The 23393-nt window shown below is 31.0% G+C and overlaps 1 protein-coding gene across 2 annotated transcripts; it reads left to right on the plus strand.

Moving 5' to 3' along the window:
- Positions 1 to 484: 484 nt before the first annotated feature.
- On the plus strand, positions 485 to 22173 carry scat (VPS54 subunit of GARP complex scat). Of its 2 annotated transcripts, XR_013874169.1 has the most exons (34): positions 485 to 832; positions 1325 to 1435; positions 3270 to 3357; positions 3622 to 3730; positions 3812 to 4040; positions 4226 to 4275; positions 4381 to 4483; positions 4624 to 4696; positions 4925 to 5019; positions 5672 to 5704; positions 5891 to 5951; positions 6856 to 6971; positions 7759 to 7827; positions 8130 to 8199; positions 8689 to 8790; positions 9047 to 9166; positions 10003 to 10082; positions 10675 to 10761; positions 11173 to 11225; positions 11449 to 11527; positions 11928 to 11996; positions 12333 to 12446; positions 15557 to 15661; positions 15969 to 16115; positions 16956 to 17122; positions 17591 to 17656; positions 17964 to 18020; positions 18481 to 18536; positions 19053 to 19153; positions 19337 to 19426; positions 19935 to 20032; positions 20587 to 20640; positions 21473 to 21607; positions 21857 to 22028. XR_013874169.1 is itself a non-coding variant. In XM_080146651.1 (33 exons), the coding sequence occupies exons 1-33, from the start codon at positions 695 to 697 to the stop codon at positions 21549 to 21551; spliced, it is 3069 nt and encodes a 1022-aa protein (XP_080002777.1). In that variant the 5' UTR covers positions 485 to 694; the 3' UTR covers positions 21552 to 22173. The 2 variants fall into 2 exon arrangements, 1 of the variants encoding a protein (XP_080002777.1); XM_080146651.1 differs by having other exon boundaries at positions 21473 to 22173.
- The last annotated feature ends 1220 nt before the right edge of the window (positions 22174 to 23393 follow it).

Consider the following 23393-nt stretch of genomic DNA (forward strand, 5'->3'; position numbering starts at 1 on the left):
ATTTTTTAGTCCCATTAATTTTATTAAGAAAATCAAAACTTTGGTTCCTTATTTAGATTTTTGAATAAATAAAAATGATATATAACACTAAAATATTGATTTGCGTTTAATAATTTTATCAGTTAATGAAAGGTTTAAGACAAAAACTAGAAAAATAAAAAGTTAACTTTATAATAGGAAATTCTGGTTGTAAATTTTATAATTTTTAATGTCGTCGTTTGTTTAATAAAAGACGACATTTATTACTTGCAAACAGCTGATAATTGTCTGCCAATGTTTTGGTACACGTAAACAAACAGATTTTAAAACAAAAGTTGGACGAAGCTGCACTTTACTACTGGCTAATGCCGCCGCCCCAATTTTTTTTTTTATAAACGGTGCAGAATTAAATTGGTTAAAATCAAAATTATTTATACATTCAATATGATTTCGGTACCTAGCTTAAAATTTTTGCCTGATATGGAAAACAAAAATTTTTATGATATTTTTAAAAATTAAGTTGAATTGATATTTCTTTAATCAATTTATATATAGTTGAATAGAAATTTCTTAAATATAAATATCAGTTATATGTAATAATTAAGGTATAATAAATATCTTTTCTGTAAGTAGATTTCAAGTTTATTTTGATTTTCAGAGATTTTAAGTATGCAAGGGTTCAAACTTGCACCCTAAAGTATTCTTGTGACAAAGAATGGCCTCTCATTCAAGATTTTCCGAGCTAGAATCTGAATCTGCCGGGCTGAGAAGCTGCAAAATTTGTGTTGACAAAAGATTTGCGTCAAAAGCAGCTTTTATTTCTCATCTTACTACTTTCCACAGTTCTATAGAGGTATTGCATCATACTTTTTGTGTTTACAAGATTTTTCTTGATTAAGCAACTTTGCCTCGTTCTCAAAGGGTTAAGCTCTAATATACAATGTTAACTTTATATTGTCTAAAAAAGTATTTTTATTAACTTTTCACTCTAAGTCTAATACATTTTTATAATACTTGATCGAATGTCCTTTCTCCCAATGTCATAGTGAACTAAAAGTAAAAACCTGTTCTTGTATGCTTTTACAATATATATATGGTAAAGGATGAGTCATGTTTAATGTCAATGCCATATTGTGCCAATTAACAATGGCATTACATTGAATGTATTATTTTCATTGAAGACTTATGGTCTTAAAGCTATTTAAGTCATAATAATCATTAACATTTACATATTTATACACTTTCATTTACAAATACGCTATTGCTAATAGCATAAAATTTTTTAGACGCTTTCAATGTGAAACAAAATTATTTTAGATGTTTCTGAATATACTTTGTTTTTAAGGGTGGATCATACATTTGTACCTACGGTGACAACAAGATCTGTAATGCGTGTCCTGGTGTAGGGGTGTCGCATAATGATTACATAAAACATGTAAATAAACATCACACACAGGTATGTTATGCCCTAGTTCACCGTAACTTAGACTGTTACTTTTTCTCAAATGAAAAATCAAACATCACACAAATGCTATAGAGTTCTAAAGTCACTTAGTGTCAAATTATCACAGAACATTTGTATATGAATTAATTGTAATCGTGTTGTTAACTGTACACATTTACATGTACTGGGAATACGCGTGAATGCAACGTAAGAATATTGTCAGAACAGAGTTGCCACTTTGAAACTTTTGAATATTTTCATAAATATTTCAATATTTTTTTACATGTGGTTTCGTCCTCATTTCTTAGACTTTGGAATATATATATATTTTTTAAATTCAACCCCCCCCCCCAAAAAAAAATTATTTAAATTTTTTGCTAGGTGTTTTTTTAAATCCTAATGTTACAGATTCCTTCTTTTTAATATTCAAATGAAGATAAATTAAAAAAAATAATATAAAAATAAAATTACAAATAAAAAATTGCTTGGACGTCATTGCCTCTATGTTATAAAGATTACCCCCAAAGTTTTAATTTACAATTTCCACCCCCTCCCCCCCCCTAAAAAAAATGAAAAAGCTTGGATGTCCATGTATTACTCTGTTTAGCCTTAAAGTTTTACAAAATTGTCTGATTAAGTAAGAACAAGCAAAATTTTTTTGGGGGATAAACAGTTTTCGGTGGCAACAGCAGTTTTGCAGCCATTTCTTCACAATTTCAATACTTTTTGTAGGGAGTTGGGGTCAAAAACGAAAGTGTGCAAACAGGATGTAGGAAGGTATATCAATCCCCTGGCAAATTTCGATATGAAAATTTGATATAAGGGATGGTTTCAATAAAATTTCTTCACAGTTCAACATTTTACCATATTAGAGCAACTTCCATGTCAAGTTTTAGTGTTCTATTCATGTTTTAAAGTCTTGAAGAACACATACCTTATGGAAAATAATTACATAAATTACCCCCTTTTTAAAAAAGTGTTAAGATAGTTGGTTTTAGTTATCAGAATGAAAAGAAATTGCTAGGGTATATTTAAAAATGTATTTTCTTTTAAATATTTTCAAAATAATGAGTGTAAAAGCTCTATTTTAAAGATTATCAGACTTTAAAATTCTTAAACTTTAGTCGTCATTTTTGAGAAATTTTATTTATAAAGCAGTTAATTTAAGAATTAATATAAATAAATAAACTAGTTTTCTTTATCTTAAGCTATAATTTAACTTAAAAAATTGTTTTATTACATGTAAAAAATCACTATAAACTCTGGGAAAATATATCGACATAATGTGGCAACCCTGATTTTTATTGGATAAATTTCTTACATAGCAGAAATCCAATTAGTTTTGATTTAACTCGCCGTGAGTTAGACGAAGACAAAGTATTCTTCCCCCAATATTATCATTTTACATAGTATTTGAATTTAATACCTAATGAATAATATTTTGAAATAAGGATGTACAAAAATGAGACTATTTACATCCCTGGAATGAGTATTACATGTGTCATTCTCTAGTTAACTATAAATATATCCTTTGGATGTTTAGGTCTTTTAATGTATACATACTTTTTTTTCATTAAAAATAAATTATTCTTTCATATGGCACTAATCTGCGCCCCTAGGGGCTTTATATTTAAAATGTTAGAAAAGAGCGAAAATTAGCCTAAAACCATCTCGGGACTTGAATAGAAAAATATAATTGCTTTAAACCATGCCGGGACCTATATGAAGGTTCCACAAAATGAAGAACCCAATCGGTTCAGCGGTTAGTGAGATCCTTTGTTACAACCTAAAAAGCTTATAAATTTATATAATTGAATAAATAACATTTTATGTATTTTAATATTAGATGAGCCTACTGCGTAACAATGATGATAAATGGGTGGTAAACTCAAGTTGTGTTAATCTACCAGCTGCTCTCAATGATCCCGCCAAAGGTATTATTCAAAAGCTGACCTCCTCTATAAAAGGCGCTTGTCCGTCTAACCCTATAATAGTATTTATGTTAATTGAATAGTTTTCGAAAAAGGTTTATTGCAATGTAATCTGTGTAACGTAAATATGAAATTTATTGATTTTTTATCTTTCTTAAAACTTGATTTTTTCTTTTTTTATCCATGAATTTTATGAATTTATTATTTTCTTTTTATAGGAACATCTTTTCTTAAGTTTTTATTTGTGTTGCATGATTTATTATGTAGGTAAACAGAAAGATTTCTTCACACGGGCCTGGGGAATAGATTTTGTGGACACTGCGCTTTTACCTTCGTCTCCTCATATTTGTGAACTACCACCAAACTGTTTTGATAGGTAGGACTTTAATGTTTTATTTAGGTATTTCGTTTTCTTTAATGAACCTTGTCCTGTATTTTTATGGTTTTAATTATATAGGTACATAAGAAAAGTCCGCAAGCACTATAGTGGTGGAAATAAGCCTCCGCAGCCACCCCAAGGCCAAACACAAAGTGGCCGGGCTACCCCATCACAAGTGTATAATGTACAAAGTGGACGTGCCACCCCATCTCAGGCCTATGTGCAAAGTGGACGCGCCACGCCTGGAAGCTCAAGGGAGACAACACCTTCGCCACTTCCCGGTAGCGCAAATAACACGCCAAATCAGGTATATTTCTTTATTTCATTGGAATTAATTTAGAAGAACACTTAATTAGGGTTACTTAATAACTTAATAATGAATAAGCTCCAGTCAGAATATCTGAACTATCTGATATTTATCGTTTTGATGTACCTCATCCCTATTCGTTGGAATACCTTATCCTTCTATAAACATATTTTTGTACTTTTTAGTCACCAGAATCCAAGCTTTCTTATTCAACCTCATCTCAATCATCACCTAGGTAAAAAATAAATATTTATATAGTAGAAATTAAAACCAAAATTATATTTTTCTAAAGCGTTGGTCATTATATTTTGAGACTTTTTATTCCTGATATTTATTTTAGAAAAATCACCCCAGCCAAACTCGATATCCCAGCGATATTTTTTGACCAGAATTTTGACCTCTCCAATCCAGCAACCTTCAACGCCGTCTTCCCGTTTCTTCAGGTAAAAATGTTTTTTTTGCCTGATGTAATCATCTCTTTCTGATATTACCTGTGATTTCCTACTGAACTGCTATGAACTTTAATATGATATAATTCGTTCTATGATGTTTTTTTTCTTCTTGTAACTTGATTTGTTTACAGGATTCTCTATCTGAAAGAAGATCAAATCCATTTCAAATTGATACTGGAGAAGTCAGGCACATAGAAAAATCAGGTATATCACTTAGAATAAAAAACTCACATATAAGAAAAAAAGCACATGAAGAAATATTCTTTAGATGGCTATTAAATATCATTGAGAACCTTGACTTTTTATTGCACAAGAAAAGAAGAAACACAATACATTTCGTCCTGATAATAATCATTTGTTACTTGTACTCCTAGTATCTATCAATAAAGAATTTCTAAAAAGTTTTAACGACTCCAGAGCTGTATTATTTAGGTAAATTATTACAAGAGAAATTATCCCACCATTTGGACCAAGTTGAAGTTAGCATAGCTCACCAAGTTGCTGCAAAATCACACCATTTTTTCCAGGTTAGAATTGTTAAAAACGCTGCTACTCTCTAATTTTATTTATATATGTCTGTACTAGGGTTGGGCCGGATACTTTTTTGGTCGGATACCGTATGTCAGGTTGAGTTCTAATGCTGGATATCCGATACCCGGCCGGATTCTGGCCAGCGCCGGATATCCGATATCCGGATACTGATAGTTTCAATATCCGGATATTGATAATAGCCGGATAGTCATTTGCATTGAATAATTTAGCAAAGGACTAAAATTAACTTTCTATTTATTGATGAATTTAAAATGTTTTAAAATTGCTATAAGGTTATTTAAATGCTACATTCAGTTATCTATCTATAAAATCTACCTGAGCTGGATCTTTAAATCATTTCAATGGTGCGCTAAATCACCCCGCGCAGAATTTCAGCCAATCATAACGGCGCATTTTACAAAATGGGACGCTGTGATTGGCTGAAATTCTGCGCGGGGTGATTTAGCGCACCATTGAAATGATTTAAAGATCCAGCTCTGTTATAGTCTTGACGATGGTATAAAAATAATTAATAAATTATATATCATAAAGAATTGAGATTTGCCCATTTTTCTTTAAAAACTTTGTTACTACCTAGTTTCCATTAAATTAGAAAAGGTTTATATTTTAACTCTTTAATTGTTTTAGGTCATGACATATCACGATGCTTTAATGTCCCAGGTAACTTTTTAATTACGTAATGATATTTATTTAAAAGTTTGAAAATTGGTTTATCTTCTTTTTAAAGAAAAAAAATCTAAAACAACTACAATGATCAGTTTAAAAGAATATTGGAAACTTGATTTTAAATTACCTACCTAATCTTTTAAGTTTTAAATTTTTTAACAAGATCTATTTACTTTTTAGTTACGAGCTTTGATATCTGTTGTTAGAACATTAAGAGAAAGATTAGATGATGTTGAAAAAGGTGAACTTTTAGAATTTTTATGATTTTTATTTTTAACAAGGATGACAACATCCATAAAAGCGAAGCTCTGAAACGGTAGGACAAACGGACATTAACACTTGTATAATGTCAGAACTGAATAATCAGAATGTAAATGTATAAGAGTCAAAGCAAAATAGTAAGTAAATTTGTTGAAAAACTGCTTGATACAGAATAATATTTATGGACATACTTACATTTTTAGGACTTGATTATAGAGTTGCTTCGCTTATAATATTGTACTTTGTTGTCCCAGGAATCAGTATACCAAAAATCAGACCAATCGGATAACTAGGACACATACAAATTTGTTGTTAAAAATGTAAAAAAATCAACATGTTTAAAATGGACGTACGGACATTCTGGTAATGATTATAGAGTTGCTACGCTTTCTAAATCGTACCTATCTCCATGCAAAATTTGAAATCAATAGGACAATTCTAACATGCCTAAATTAACGAAAAAAGCTATCCGTTACGGACGGACGGACGTACTGACGGACCGACCCTAATTATAGAAAAGCTTCGCTTTTTAAAAGCGTAGGATTTACCATGTATTATTTTGGTCCGTCCGTCCGTAACATATAGATTTCGCGATTTTAATTTTGGCATAATAATTTCTGTAGCATTTTACTGTTTACATCAATCTAGAAAGCGTAGCAACTCTATTATATTTACCAGAAAGTTCTTACTAGACATGATGAATTTAGCTTTAAAGCAATTTTGCTATTTACAAAAATTAGGGAATATTAGTTTATTGTTAATACCTGTCCCAAATACCAAAAGTCCTAGTTATGTTTTTTTTCTTTTTTTACTGTATTTTTCTCCATCAAAAATGTTGTTAGTTTGTTAATTTTTCATTACTAATATTTTATTTATAATTTTAGGAGTAGTTTTAGCCCTTAAAGTACCACAAATGTGTTTGAGAAAGAATAATATTGAACTAATCTTAAAGAAACTGAATATTATCTACACCCTACATCAAACACAACCCACCATACAAGTAAGATATATCATAACAATGTTCTTTGATCTTAAAATGTAACTTTTTAGTAGCGAAGCTACTCTATAATTTACTTTGTCCGTCAGTCAGTAAGTCAGTCCGTAACGCTATGGGGAAAACGTGATTTTCTCGGCTTCTATTAAAGATAGACATTTGAAATTTTTAGTGAAGATTCCTATGATATATGCTCATCTATTCTATACATTGTTTTGTCCATCCGTCTGTTATTTGGGGTGCTAAATTTTTATGTTTTTGTAAATTTCTCGGCTCCTTTTCAAGATAGAGAACTGGAATTTTCAGGGATTAATTTATTTTACATTCTACATGTTTTCAACAAGTTTTATTATTTGTTTAGGTATTAATTGGGGTGCTAGATCGATTCCTAGATTTTTAAGGTTTTCATAATTTTCTCTATTTCTATCCAGGATTGACGCCTGAAATTATCAGGGATTGAATATGCTTATATTCTACAAATTTCCATCAAGTTTCATTAAGATTTGTCCAAAAATTGCGGTGCTAGATCGATTCCTAGATTTTTAAGTTTTCGTGATTTTAAAGGCTTTGTGATTTCCCTATTTTATCAAGTTTAATGATTATTGTATGCCACTACTCTATAGTAAATATTTTCCTGATATTCATTTATAATTTTGAGCTTCGCTACTTATGGATGTTGTCATCTTTGTTAATGTGTATCTTGTGATTATGTGATTTATAAAAGATGGCAAAAATACGTCATTTTATCCTTCTTTTTCATAAAAGCGTTTATTATAAAAAACTTTATTTTCAGGTTTTGTTATCAAGACAAGAGTTTTCGGGGGCGTTAGATCTAATTTCTACATCTCAAGACATTATCAAGGTATTTAAAGAAGCGCAGCTACAATATAAGGTGTTCTTGTTGGTCTGAAATAATTTAAAGTAAAAATGACTTCGTTTTTAGTTATCTTCTCACAGAATCAATTTTGAGTAATGTTTGAATTTACACGGATTGAAGGGGTTCATATTTTATGTTTTAAGAAAAGAGTGACATCTATGAAGAAGGCTCTGAATATTTTTAAGGATTTTGAATCATCTATTAACATCTTCAATATTACTACAAATGTAGGTACTTACGTTTGTATCTCTGATCTTATCAATGTGCATAATATCTATTTTATTTAGGATGATGTAAGAGATATAGTTGGATTAAAACATTTACCAAGTCAGCTAGATCAACTAATGCAAGTTATAGGTAATAGTTAACATTTAGTAGCCATCTTGTTATCATATATTTAGATTAGGGGGAATGGATTGGCCCAAAACAGGAGCAACTTATTACTCAAAGACGTGCAATCAAAGACTTGGTAGTCTGTTAGGTGTTTGTTACTTTACATTCTACCCAGAGTGTTTGGACAGACAAAGATCGATTGGCTCCCTTTAGTTTTCTTTGGTTTTTAACGTCTATAGTATAGATGTATATACAGACAACTACCTCCCTTTCGTTTTCAAAGACGTCTTTCGTCCGCTTCTAAATTATTTTCTGCTACTTGGCTGTGTTAATATAAGCGACATCATTGGTTCATTTTCAATGACCCAATAGAAGGGTTGCACAAGGTGGTTGCGATGGGGTGATACAGTTATTTAACCCTTTCTCCCTCTAGTGCTTTACTCTAATAATAGAGCAGTAAGAGATATGGATGTGAATGTTACTATTGAATACAAATATCCTTGTTGAATTTAGGTCATATGTTGCTGTCTGACTTTAAAACCATGGTTACCACTGAGCTTAGCGATGAAACAGAATTAGTTTTTGGACTTGATTATGAGTCTATATTATCTAATTCAGGAATGTTTGTGTTTTAATTAAACTATAATCTTAGGCGCTCTCACTTAAAGTTTCCTTATGATTACTGATAACCTTAAGGGTAAGGTTGGATTATAATGGAAACTGGTTGGCATCGTAGCTTTAGAGTTATACCTTATTTTTAATTGTTTTAATTAATAAGGGGGCCAGGGGTTGGGGCTCAACAAACAGGCACTTAGAGGAAAAACGCAAAATATAAAATCCACAATATGGAAAGCACAACATTAAACTTGAACAGATTGTACCACTAATATACCTGTAAACAATGGTGATGCCAAAGAGAATGGGGATAACCACCATGAAGAGGATCATGGAACAGGGCTGGATCAATATACACTCAGTTCTCTAGTGTCTGGTAAGTGATTTGTCATTCTAATGACATTAGCATAAAAGGTTGTCTACAATTTTAGGTTTAGATAAAAAAATCCTGAGCTGGATCTTTAAATCATTTTAGTGGTGAGCAAGATCGGGGTGAGCCGAATTTCAGCCAATCACAGCGCGGCATTTCATAATATGCTGTGCTCTCATTGGTGGAAAGTTGGCTCACCCTGATCTGGCTCACCACTAAAATGATTTAAAGATCCAGCTCTGTTCAAAGTATTAGGATTTACGAAACAAAAGCATAATATACCATGGTTTATGTCTGCTCCATTTCTAAAGTTATAGTGGCTTAAATTAGAATAGAAAGTAGTTTCTTTGTTGAATATAGTGTAGAGGACTGCTATCAGGGTTGTCATTTTAGGCGGGCGGCTTTGGGCCGCCCAATATAAGGTCCTTTTGGGCAGTTTTGGGCACCTCCTTTTGGGGGGAGAGAAAAAGGGGAGGGGGTGAAGAAAGAGGGGGCGGGCCTATTTTTTTTGGGTGATATTAACTATTATGTAGATTAGTAAGCCTTTTTTGTATCTAGAGAAGGATTTCGCTAACCGCTGAACCGATATGGTTCTCCTTTCTAGTGTAGCTTTTATAGGTCCTCAGATGGTTTTAGGCTATTTTATTTCTAATAATAAGTCTCAGTATGGTTTTAGGCTATTTTATATCCTTTTTATATGCTTTTTACGACATTTGCCCAAAAAGGGTGCCAAAAACCACTTTTGAGCGCCCAAAACCCTTATGGGCAATTGGGCCGCCCAATATCAAAAAAAGTGCCCAATATGACAGCATTTTATTGAAATAATCTTGTTAAATATTCAGGGTTAGTACGGCAAGAATCATATTCTTTCCTTGAATTCTTTGAAGAAACTGCTATCAATGCTGTTAAAAGGACAATTAAGGTAAAAGTCAGTGTTTGTAAATTACTTGTAGAAGCTACTTTATGATATTTTAATATTTGTGCGATCGTTTATTACCTACTTGGTACTATTCTGAGTAATTTTTATTTTAGTGGAATATGATAATTGACAATATATTATCACCCCCTCCTTACCCTATGCCTTTGATATAATATCTAATACAGTTTTTGGGAAAGATGGTTCGTTTCATTGTCCCTTCCCTTTAATTAAAAAAGAGAATGAACTCATTGGTCTGAAGGGATAAGACAATGGCCGATAAATTGATGTAATCCCCAATGATGATACATGAAATTACCCATTCTCTAGATTACATTTAATGGTTGAAACGTTTGGACACTCAACTTATTGACCTAACAAATCAGAATTTTCTAAAGTCCTCAAAGTTGATAAGACAACAAATGAGAAAACGTTATTTTAGGACTTTGGGGACCAGTGTAATAACCAGCCCATAGTCCCCTCTCTCTCTAGAATGAACCCGATAAAAAAAGACTATGAAAAGATTGCATGATTTATTAAAAAAATCATAGACTCATAAATCACTAGGTAAGTACCTATATGTTTTTTTAATGTTTAGGATGTTGTACTTGAAAAGCTGGATTTAACTGAGGAGAAAACATTGACAAGTTTGGTGGCTGAATTCGCCCTTGTCGCTCAATCTGATGTAAGTTACAATATTTATAGGAAAGCTCCTATGAAATTCTATTTATGAAAAAAATATGGAGGATTTTTTAAATTACTTGTACAAACACTCAAAGTTAATTATTGTCCAGATGTTCAGTGGTCATGGAAAAGAAAGAGAGAGATTATTAAACAATAGAAAATCACGAAACCTTTAAAAATCAATATATATACCTTTTGTAGCATGATCACCGGACAAAGTAAAATGTTGGCTGATTGCTCCTTAGTAAGAGGTATCTTTACCAAAAGAATTAGCAGTGTATCTTAGATAGCACCCGAGAAAATCACATTTCCCCAACAGTGTTAAGGACAAACGGACTGACAAAAGAGTTATACCAAAACTGGAAAAGATTCTAAGAAAAACCAATTTTAACAGATTTAATATTTTTCTCAGGCATGGACTGAATTGTTAGATTTGTTAGTTGGTTCTCTAATAGTAGTACTTAGGTAAATACTGTTATTTTTTAATGGATTTACTTATTGCAATTCAATACAGTTCAACCTTTATTACCATTACCTAGTTTTTGATTTACCCTCATTTTATTATCTAATAAGCTTAATATAATGTTTAATTCTATTATCTATCTAACCTTTTGTAAGTTTTTGTTTGTTTATCCATCTATTCTTATTTATATATTTCTCTTCCTATTAAAACTACTTATATATTTAGAAAAATGAATGTGATATATAGAACAATAAAATCATCTTTGGAGACATCTAATCAATCCTCAGATTCTGTAACTTTAGAGGTTAGTTTTCTTTATCAAATTGATAAATGAAGGTTGTATGAACTTACTATTAAATCCTGTTTTAAAACGTAATTAAAAGACAATGTCTAAATATAATGAAATTACTTTTACAAAATGACAAAGTTATATGAGTTTATGTTATTGCTATTAAGTTTAGCCAAATAGCTTATTAAATTAAAGTACAATATAATAGGAATTCCTATATAAAGAGGGTAATTTTTTTCACGATTTTTTCGTAAAGCTGAGTGTTGGGTTGTAGTCAAATGCTCTTATTAAGTCAAACTGTGAAAAATGAACACCATTTCTTGCTCAATTAGGTAATAATTTTACTCTAATGCATTTCAGGTCTTTTTTTTGAGGATAATAAAAGTATCCAATTGACATAATTTAATTGTTTTAGACTGATAATTTGCCAGCTATGAGATTAAATCAAACTGCTGATGAGGTCATGGTTAATATTTGTGATCAGGTAACCTTTCTTTACAGATTTTTCACGAGATCAAGATCTATCTAACTTTTAAGAAAGCTAGTGGCAATTTATATAGGATCATCTTTATATAAAAGTAACGGTATGTCTGTCTGTCTGTTCTGGTCCTGGGAAGGTTTATAACTAATATGAGGAGGGTACAACCACCGGCCTCCCAAGAGAAATCGCACCTAAAAAAACCTTCCCCTCATAAAAAAGCAACATTTTTACTAATCCTATTAAAACTAAAATTAAAAATGTTTAGGGGTCGACTTTCCTTCCCCCCCCCCCACTATAGGGGCCTCTAGGGGCGTAGCCTCAAGTCTATCTATATCTTAGGTCCATGAGAGACTAGGCAAGCTTGTGACAGTAAGATCAAGACCCAATGCTGTGAAGTTGGTTACTCCCAAAGAATTATCAACGCTGCAAAAGTTAATCAACATTTTGTCAAAGGTAAGGTTTTTGAAAATAAACGCCTCCTAATTAATGTCTCCTAATTTCAAGTAAAAAGGGTTAATATCTGTATTCGAGTAGGCTGTTTAAGAAAACCACCGTCCTTTGTTACACGGTTGGTTTTTTATTAAATGAATAAGTTAGGGTACAATGTTTGGCACTTTCGATATAAGTAAATGATAATAAAAAACCCATAGAATGCGATAATAACTTCAGAAAAATCGAAGAAAATAGTTTTCATACTTAATTAACGTTTTTAAGTTTTTCTTCAAAAAGTTTAGATAAGATGCCTTTAAAAGTCGTCTATGATTTTGTCAGGGATAAAAATGTAACTTTAAAATAAGAATTACAACATATTTTTTCAATTAGTACAAAGTAAAATTTTGAACATTTTATTGATCAGTATATTTTTTAAAATGTGAAGTAGAAACCTGAATATTTTATCATGAAAATTGTGTAATGATTTGATTGTCTGCTAGATTACAAGAAAAAAGATACTGACAGTACTTGTTGGTTCTTTAAAAAAAATTAGGTAGATTACTTTCAGAACCCCTCTTTTTGCAACGTTATTTCAATAGAACAGAGCCGTAGTCTTAGTGTACTCAATATCTAGACAGCCAACCATTGTTTTAGAATTGTTAAATTTTTTTAACTTCTGATAAAAACAGAATTAATGGTATTTTTGTAAATATTATACCTCCAAGAAATGGCTATACTTCCCAATCATATGTTGTGTGATATTTAAGAGGAATTATTTTGATATAATGTCATTAAAATATTCGTTGAAAAAAGTGCTATTCTAGCTCATACTTTACATTTTAATGTGTATGATAATTCAAATAAAAGATAATGAAGATTTATATTATATTTAATTGTTATAATTATAAAGAAAAACCTGGAAACAGTAAAAAACTGACTTTATTTTATTGACGTAGGGAAAATTTTGTCAAATATTTGAATAAAAAAAACAATATAAAACAAAATAAATTATTTTTAATATAGTCACAAAAAGGCTTAATGAGTTTAGGAAATATTTCATTCACTAATCATGTCATTTAAACTCTATTACACAGAATACAGTGTAAAAAAATGTTCTCGTTTTAATTTTAAGTAATTTCAAATGCATTTTAATACCTTTTAATGATTTATTTTTTGAAACATCTTTTTATAAAATGTTATTGATTTTTTAAGTTATATGTTAAAATGTTTTTAAATTTTGTTAACATTTTGTTTTAAATGTAGAAAATTGGTAATTCTAAACATTCAAAAAATGATTTTATTAAATTTTCATCACTTAAATTGCATGTTTGATGAAGTTTTCAACTGATAATTCAAGAAAAATCGTTTAAGTTTTATTATATTTTACTTTGAAATGTTAAAAAAATATAATTATTGTCAAAAATGTGGAAGTTATACTTTCCTCAAAAAAAGACCTAAAACATGCAAATTAACACGTGTAATGAGATTTTTTTTCTTTCAGGTTTAATTTTAAGTAATTATTGATATTTTTTGTAAAAAGGATTTTATATAAAAAGTTTTAAAACTCGAGTTATGTAGTGGTTCTAAAAAAGGTTGTGAAATTATGCAATTTTCTTGCAAAAAAAAATTTCTAGGATTTTAAAAATAGCAAAGGGTGTTATTAGACGTACTTACAGATACAATTGCTAAGTCATTTTGGCCAAACACTAAAATAAAGTTTTTACATCTGAGAGTCCAACCGTGGTTAGTCAAACCCAGGGCCGGGTAGCAAATCTAACCAACAATTCTACAAAAAAAAACAAGAAACCTTATGGGGTATCTGGTGATATTGGTAGTGTGAATGGGGCGCTTGTCCAAAATCTGGAATGTGGAGATCGCTCTTCTATGAGTACTACTTAAATCCTACTGTAATACACATAGACATTCTCAAAGTCAGCTTGTCAGTGAAGAATGCTTTTCCTTTTATTCCCACAAGTATGATACGAATTTGGTTGAACCCGTGGCAGTTCAACAAATACCCACACACGGTATTATATTGCTTTAAATTAAGAATAAATGGCTGGTTATGATGTCCAATCTATATCATACAAGTATATCAAGTACATAAGAGGGAAGATGGTTTTATAAAGTGTATTTATATTACAAGTGAATCAATTAAGTATGAAAGATACAGGATAGGAGATAATAAACATAAGTAGTGTAGGACAGGAGATTGCCTTAAGTCCAAAGCATCTAATTGTGCATAGTGTTAGGCCTCTAACATAAGACCTAGGCACAATTCATGCTAAGTACTAAGGAACCTAAATTTAAACTACAATGCATGCTAAATTAACTAAGATCATTACCTTTAAGCTAGGAGAGAAGAAAGAACTCAATAGTTCAAGAGTTAGTAAGTAACTGACTGATTTTATAAGGTGCAAGCTATAAAGACAACTTATTACCCTGATTTAATTCTTGTCTGTTCCATAAAGTGTCTGTGTGTTAAGCTTGTGACGTAAATGAAGCAGGGACTTTAGGTATACTTAGTTTTACATAATTGTTACATGGTTATGTTATCAATAGATATAAAGTTTACTATAGTCATATAACATTAGTTAATCACATATAGATTACCATAGATAGGCTAGAATTACTCATATATGGATGTATATTGGTAATAATAGGCCTAAAAAGCATAAAAGTGCATTAAAATTGCCTAAGGGTTGATCACTTTAGCTATTTCTTGTGTCCTGAACCACAAGCGATAATTACTCTAAACTGTCAATCAAAAGTAGAATAATATTTTATATAGTACCAATTTTTAGAGGGTATAAATAAAGTGATCTAGATGCGAAGCATTTCTTTAAAAGATTTGTCTGTACGTTCAAAGTATTTTGAAATTTAGATGTCGCATCTCCAATATAGTTTGTTTTTATCAAGTAAGTGAAGAGGGGTGGGAAAGAAGGGGAGGAAAAGGGGAAGGGGGTTGTGAGAATTTTATGTTAGATTTGTTTGTCAGAATATCATTCCCTAGTCCCTGGTCAAACCTTTCCGACAGAGCAAAATTAATGTCGATTTGGTTAATACATTTTTTAAAAAAGAAATCAAACTCTAGTGGTGATATTTTGAACTAAATTGATATGATATTCCAGGTGACAGGAGATATATGTGGAAGATCTAGTGCTGGCCTACAACTTTCTCAACAAGGACAAACAATCCTGTTTATCCAGCAATTTCATGAAGCTGCTAGAAATAAGGTGAATACCTAGTAGATCATAATTTTTAATTGTTCTTGTTTTAACGATTTTTATTTCAATTTGACTATGTAATACACAAGGACGTCCACCCTTTTTTTGATAAGGTTAAAAAAATCTAAATAGGGCTAATCTTAATGGCGTACAGCACCCTCAAATACATATCAGATAGGTGAATATCCCCCCCCCCCCCTTGGATCTCTACAATATTAACAACCATTATAGGATAAACTACAGTTTGACTACAGTTTTCATAACTTATCTTTTCAACTTAAGATAAAACTAAAAATTATCTTCAAAAAATGTTTAGGTTGCAAGTTTATTAGAGAAAGAGAAGTGGAAGCGCCACTATTGTAAACAAGGGGACCTGTCCAAGCTCCGAGCTCCCCTGGATATGCTAGTGAAAGAACCTACATTACAAGCTCTAGGCACTATTGATGAGGGGACTAATATACAGGTCATTTTTAATTTATTTCTAGCAGCGTTTCGGAGCCGGAGCCGGGAGCAGCAACATTTTTGGTGAAGCCGGAGCCGTATTTTTCGTTAAAAACGGCTCCGGCTTCAAATTAGCTAAAAATGATTTTTAAAGTAATATTATAATTTGGCAACGGTGTATTTCCATATAATAAACTGAAAAACTATTGTTACTTAACAAATATACACACATCCTTCACTTTTATATAGCTTTAATCAAATAAAAGCAAAATATTTTATATTATTTATTTTATTTTATCAATTTCAATAATGAACAAAATTTGATATATTAATTTTAAAGTAGGAGCTGGAGCCGGAGCCGTATTTCCAGATACGGCTCCGCGGAGCCGGAACCGCATCAAAATTAAACGGCTCCGACACGCTGATAGAATTATCTCGAATTAACTTGATTTTTAAAATTGTGATTCCAAGGACGATGATCAACTCTCAATTGTATTCTGTAGAGTTGCACACAGACAAGCATGATAACATGGATCTATCATAGCTGGCATTCTTATTAAGCTTTTTATTATCTTTAATTAATATACCCCACCTAAATTAAGGAGAATAGAATGGCGTTGAAATTGTGATTTGGACAATTATACCTATACAATATGTCATTTCTATATTCAATCCTTAGAATTAGATTTACATTCAGCATTCTATATTTTAAGAAATTTCACTATATATTGCCATCGAATTTTTATTAAAGCTTCAAATTAACATTGTCTGTATTAAATATTGATGGCGTTGTCGCTCCATATCTGTGAGGGAGTAGACATTGGAGTCTATTTTTTTATGTTTCTTTATATTTATTTTTTAGGAGTTACGTATAATCGGCTGTGAGGATAGTTTTGCATTTGTAGAATCCATAATATTCTACCTGTCCACCCTGTCAAGCTACGTGTCCCTCCTCACTGATCTGCCTCCAAAGTCTTGTGACGAGGTGGCCCTCAAGATTGGCGACCTACTCAAGCTTTTCAATTCAAGGTAAAAAGTTAATTGCTTTTATTTAGCAAAGCTTTGCAACAATTTTATACAGGGTATGTTTATTGGTTAAGTATTTCTTTATTTACACTGAGAGGTTCATATTATTGATGTTTCACACTGGTAAAGTTTTTTTCCTATGGGATATCGCCCTTTAAAATTCTGGAATAATCGGTCCAATCAACAGATCTTTTAATGACAGGGGGCGTAATGACGCTTCTGGTACAAGGCCTCTCCACGTCACCTTTGAACATACTCTACATTTTGAATTGCAGTGTAACGCGCTCAATCACCTAGTATAACAAACACCCATAAGACAACCAACCCTGATTGAACGACCTTCGACAGATCTTTTGGGACAAACGTACACACACTTACAACTTACTACCTTATAGAATAGGATTGCTTCTTAACTTCATTAATCTGTTGTTATTTTTAACAAACCACTAAATGATAATTCTTAATTTGTAGGACGTGCCAACTAGTTCTTGGAGCAGGAGCTGTCAGTTTGGCAGGACTTAAAACTATTACAATTAGGTAAAATATCATTTAAGCTATTGTTAATCTTTATATCACTTGAAACTTTTAGCATTAATGCAGTGATAAGAAAATAGACGCTTAACTAATCGTCCCCATAATAATAATAACAAAAATGTGCCATTGGTAGATTAAAACTATTGATAGGAATATTTTTTTTATCCTGTTTAAGAAATTATACATTGAAAAAAATTATCTTCAACTGTCTTATCCATTTATCCATTCCTTGATTATTTTTAATGGACATTTTATGATTTGAAACTTTTACATTCCCTAGTTTTCTTAATTACTAATCTTGTGTTTTCAGGAATCTTGCAATTACTCTGCGTAGCTTGGAGTTTGTTGCCACTCTTATACCTCATATTAGGAAATTACATGCTTTCAAAGTTAGGATCAAGTGCAGTTCAGGGTAAAATGTTCCTGGTAACGATTATCTTCAAAAATCTATGAGCTTTAAAGGCTTCAAACGGCGGAACGTATAGATTAAGCTTGCACAAACCGACAAAAGAAGGCCTACAAATAATCTGTAATAAATTCATTAAACAATAATGTACAGTTATCTCGCAGTGCATTTAAATGCGCAAAAAAAATACTTATTTTAGGCGTTTTTCTTCAGTGAAGCTTTCATGTTTTAGTTTATAAGATAATGGCTGACATTAATTAGTTATTAATAATCAAGAATAAAGATTTTCTTTAATGACAATGTTATTGTTAGAATTAATTGGTTCAGTTCAGGTTTATCATAGTTAGGACTAGTATGCAACAAAGTTGGTTGAATTCTAATTGACCCCAAAAATTATGATAGCATGGAATTGCAAATGTTGTAGATCTTATTTTATGGACCTTTTCCCAGAATTGTCAGCGAAACAGTATACCACCATAGGAAAGTTAATATGAATTTTATTTTTTCTATAAATACCCTGTGCTTATTGAATAGTTCATGTATGAAATTAAGAAATATTTTGAAATATTTATTCAAAACTGATAATTTTGAGAAAAGATTTGAGGCAAAATAATTTGTCTTTAATGCAATAGGTATATTACTTTCACTTTGCAATTTTTCTATTTTTGTACTTGTCTTTATTTTGGGTAGAACTAGTTATTTCTCGTATCGTATTATAAACTGCTTTCCGCGGATATAGAATGTACAATTATAAGATTAAAACTAGTTGTTTTAGCTCCGTGGTGCCGAAGGCGCCGGCTAAAAAAACTAATTTTAATCTTATGATTGTACATTTCTATAATCGTAGAAAACTGGATATAATACGATGCTAGACATAGTTTTTTTCGTATGGATGAGAACCGGTTCCTATCTACCGGATTCGAATGAATACGAGAAAAATAAATCTCACTACTTGTTAAAAAATCTATCAATATTTATTAATTTTGTATCAATTAGAAAAAAGTTTGGATAACGCAGTAAAAGACTACAATGACCATCTGGGCGAATTGGAGAGAAAAATCTACCAAATTGTGGATGCCGCGTTACAACAACAGGTATACAACAAATCAATCAATCAATCTAATCAATGCTAACATTTTTATGAAATAAACCTAAATTAGACAATTAAAAATCATAAATAGAACATAAACAATAACATTGTAATAATAAAAGTCATACCTACTTAAAAAATAAATAAAAACCTTTTGTTTAGAAATATTTTAAATATATATTTTTAGTTGGCCACGTGGCAGAGAAAGCCGCCAGTTCCCAGTAATTCCTTCAAACAAATTGGAAAACAATTGTCAAAATTACATGAGGCTATCCAGGTATGTTTAGTTTGTTAGTAAGGGAGTGGGGGAGTTTGTACAATTTTGCACTGACTGTACGGGCTTGCTTTTATAGTAATCAATCAAATTATTTTTGCAAAATCTCATATGATTGGAATTAGCTGTAAAACTTTGAAAATTAAATTTTGGTATTTCCCTTCCGGGGGGCTTGTGAGGTAAACAAACATTTGAATTTCTGAGACATAAGGCTGATTTTTTTATTCAAACTTTTTTCGCATAACCAACCAAAGTAAACACAAAAAATTTCATTAAGGCACTTGCCCCCCCCCCCACTCCCCAAACATTTTTTTCGATGTAAAACATCCCCCCCCCCTCTACCTCCAACAATAAAACTAATAGTTCTGAGCTTATTTTGAACTCAATTAGATAGGAAAAAAAAAATTTTTACCTTTTGCAAATAGAAATTTCATGGTTGTTAGCAGTTACAAACTTAATTTACAAACAAGTTGCAATTTGTCAGATAATAATCACGCAACCTACCATTCAGGATATCCTGCCAGCCTCCAGAGTGACCCGGCTGTTCCAAAGTATTCACAATCAGTTCCTCAAACGTGTCGCAGACACCCTGAAAGCGGCCAATCTCAAGTAAGTTGGTTTCACCCTTTAAAACATTTTTTTTTTTTTTTTTTTGCTAGGGGAATGGAAGATGGCAGAAGAACTATTAACTATGCCTGCCAAATAAAAAATTAAATAAATAGCCCTAAACCATCTCATCAATTGTATGAAGCTTAGTAAAATTTTAAATTGAGAATTCAATCGGTTCAGTGGTCATCAAAATTTTAAAGGACAAACGAGGAAAAAAACCTACTACTTTATATGACGGATTCAGATTATGTCCAAACGTCTATCTCTCCTTCTTTAATGCAATTTGTTTTTTATTTAATTCTTTTTTTAGTATTTTGAAAGTAAACCCCTTTCCTTAATTTATTCAACCTATTAGTAATAATCCTCTCCTCTCTTTTTCTCACATCCTATCTTACAAGTATGACCCTATATATGCCTCATCATTAATAACATCTGCTGTATTATTATACTGAATACTTTTTATTCTTGTGAGTATCTCTCTCTTCCTGTTGTTTATCATCCTTTCTAATCTTGTTCTGTTCTTTGCAAATTTTACAATATTATTGATATTTTAGACCTGATAACAGTCCCAGCCACGGCCTGGTAGTTTCTGAGCTTATTTTCTACAGGTAGGATTTGTATTTTCCATAAAATTCTAAATGAGGAAATATTCTGTATGTTTACTATAAAAATCTGGGAAAGAAATAGAGAGGGGTCGGGGTAAATAAATTTTAGACTAGGTTGGAAAAATATAAACCCCTGTTATTTTTCAATGTTTCCTTGGAGAGGGGTCTAACTTTAGCTCTATTCCATTGTGTGAAGGAATTTATATCCATTTTCATTTTTATTTCAATTAGCTTTATGTTGCTTTGCCATCATCGTGAAGCATAATTTAAATTTCGTGCCTGTTGATTTTATCTCCCTTTACAAAATATTAATAGAAGTGGAGGCAATAATTTTGTCTTCCAACGTAGAAGATAGTAAGTATGGTTAAACCAACTGGAATCTTTGCATTCCCCCTACTCTGAACCACCAAAAATGGAAGCTTTTTGATCATTCATTAGAGTAAAATACTAGAGGAAGAACGGGTTAAATAACTTTTATCTCCCCATCACAATATTTTTGTGCCGACTCTCAATTTGGTCATTGCAAATCGACCAATGTTGTTTGGAATATTAACACATCCAATTAGCAGAAAAAAATTTGTTAGCAGACAAAAAAAGGTCATTGAAAAAGGGAGGGAGGTAGTTATTTGTATATACATCTATAGTAAAGATCTGTTAATCATTCTTTAAAAGACCTTAATTTTGAAGCGCATATCACTCCTTTTTAGTTGGTCAAGATGAATGACAAACCAGCAATATTTACAATTTTGAATTACTTTTAATTACATCGTTTGGCTTAGATTCGAACCGTTTACAAATCTTATTACATAAAAACTTTAAATAATGTTATATTTAGGGAGAACCTGAAATACATGAATGTTTTAAGTCCTGACGACCTACACGATGCAAAACTTCAGACTGTTTGGAAACTCTAAGGAGATAAAAAATCCACCAAGTATTTTTATGCAGTATGGAATTAGAACATTTTTATGTTTGAAGTTTTAATTAGAATCAGGGATCTTAAGGGAAAGACAATGGACGATAACCAATGATGATTTATAAATTACTCCTTGTGTAATTGAAGATAATTGGTTGAAAATCTAAGCCACTACATTAGATTACCGTCCTTTAAAAAAAAATTTCCCTATTGTTCAATTAATAAAAAATTTCTCGTAAAAATGCTTTACTCTCATACTGTATATATTATTTATTTTATACTATTTATATATTTTTATCTTAGTGTTAATGTTTTATAACTTTAAGCCAATTATTAGTTTTATTTGGGCAGCTAAAAGACATTACCTATGCACATTATTTTAGCATTTTTTAAGCTTTGTGATATAAATAGAAGCATAATTTTAACTAAGATGAGAAAAAAAATGATTTTGATATTAAATTGTGATATGGGGAAACTTTGATAATGGTTAAAAACAAGCATTTGTAATTTTTAATTGTGATAATTTTTATGTTGATTTCTAGTCCAATTTTACCGCATAGATTTATATTTTATGTCATTTTAATTCACACTGATTATCTAATCTTTTTAAAATCACAAAATAGTTATTTCTCGTATCGTATTATAAACGGCTTTCCGCGGATATAGAATGTACAATTATAAGATTAAAACTAGTTTTTTTAGCCCCGTGGTGCCGAAGGCACCGGCTAAAAAAACTGGTTTTAATCTTATGATTGTACATTTCTATATTTGTAGAAAACTGGATATAATACGATGCTAGACATAGTTTTTTCGTATTCATGAGAACCGGTTCCTATCCACCGGATTCAAATGAATACGAGAAATAGTATTATTACAATCTTCATATAAGTATCCAAAGGGGTAGTTGCACGAAATGCATTTGAAGTTGAATTTAGTGAACTGCATATTTTTTCCTGTTCAATGGTTAAAACTACATTTAAAGGGCATGTATTTGAAAGATTTTCAAATTTCTACCACGCAGTTTAAAAAATATAAAGACTTGACAATCGTATTTTTGTAACATATGCAATTTATATAGTTGGCTATTTTTACAAAAACAACATGACGACTAATTTAGTGATGTCTAACTGTTTGTTATTTATAGCAATACAAAATTATCTAATTTAATAATATATTTGTAGCTTATGCTTGAAATTTTTTCTGAAATGCCCTTCATGCAACTATCCCTTTAGATTTATAACCAAAGTAAGAAAAGTAAGTTATCTGGTTCAGTGATTAAAGAGAAATTGGGGGGGGGGGGGGGTTCAATTTTGACGATCTTTGTCCAAATTACACATATGATTTAATGTCACTTAAAATGTAGATATAAATGAACCCTCGTAGTTTTCCTTTAAAGCGCGTAGTTGAGCATCGAACCCCCCTCCAAAATTGAAAGTAAGAGGTTCGGATGTAGTTTTCATTTGTTTGTTTATTATATTGGTTTTGGATAGAAAGAAAATTTCCTCCCTTATTCAAATTTTTATTAAAAATAAGAGACAGTCTATTGCTCGACGGGCACTTTGTGGGAAAGCATCGAACTATTATCTACTAATTCTAAGTTTCATTAAATCACATGTTCAATATGATATAAGAAAATGAGAATCAAATGCACTCCCGCCTTTTTTAATATTTTATACAAAGATGCAAAAAAATATAATGAAATGATTTAATCGATGGGAGCATCGAGTTTTATGAGATTATTTTGGTACAACATTTTAAATTAGCATAATTTCTCAGTTTTTTCAATAGTTTTAATAAATACCTAGTGTTCTTAGATTGTTAAAAAGAAACTTTTAAATTT

Source organism: Acartia tonsa, chromosome 13, assembly GCF_053477335.1.
Source record: "Acartia tonsa isolate MP-2025a chromosome 13, ASM5347733v1, whole genome shotgun sequence".
NCBI classification, from domain to species: Eukaryota; Metazoa; Arthropoda; class Copepoda; order Calanoida; family Acartiidae; genus Acartia; species Acartia tonsa.

Excerpts from the sequence above, each read along its gene's own strand:
- scat (XM_080146651.1), top strand. The coding sequence starts at position 695 with ATGGCCTCTCATTCAAGATTTTCCGAGCTAGAATCTGAATCTGCCGGG. Across the intron at positions 10,083-10,674 it reads CTGTTAAAAGGACAATTAAG|GATGTTGTACTTGAAAAGCT; the intron begins GTAAAAGTCAGT and ends TTTAATGTTTAG. Across the intron at positions 15,662-15,968 it reads ATGAAGCTGCTAGAAATAAG|GTTGCAAGTTTATTAGAGAA; the intron begins GTGAATACCTAG and ends AAAAATGTTTAG.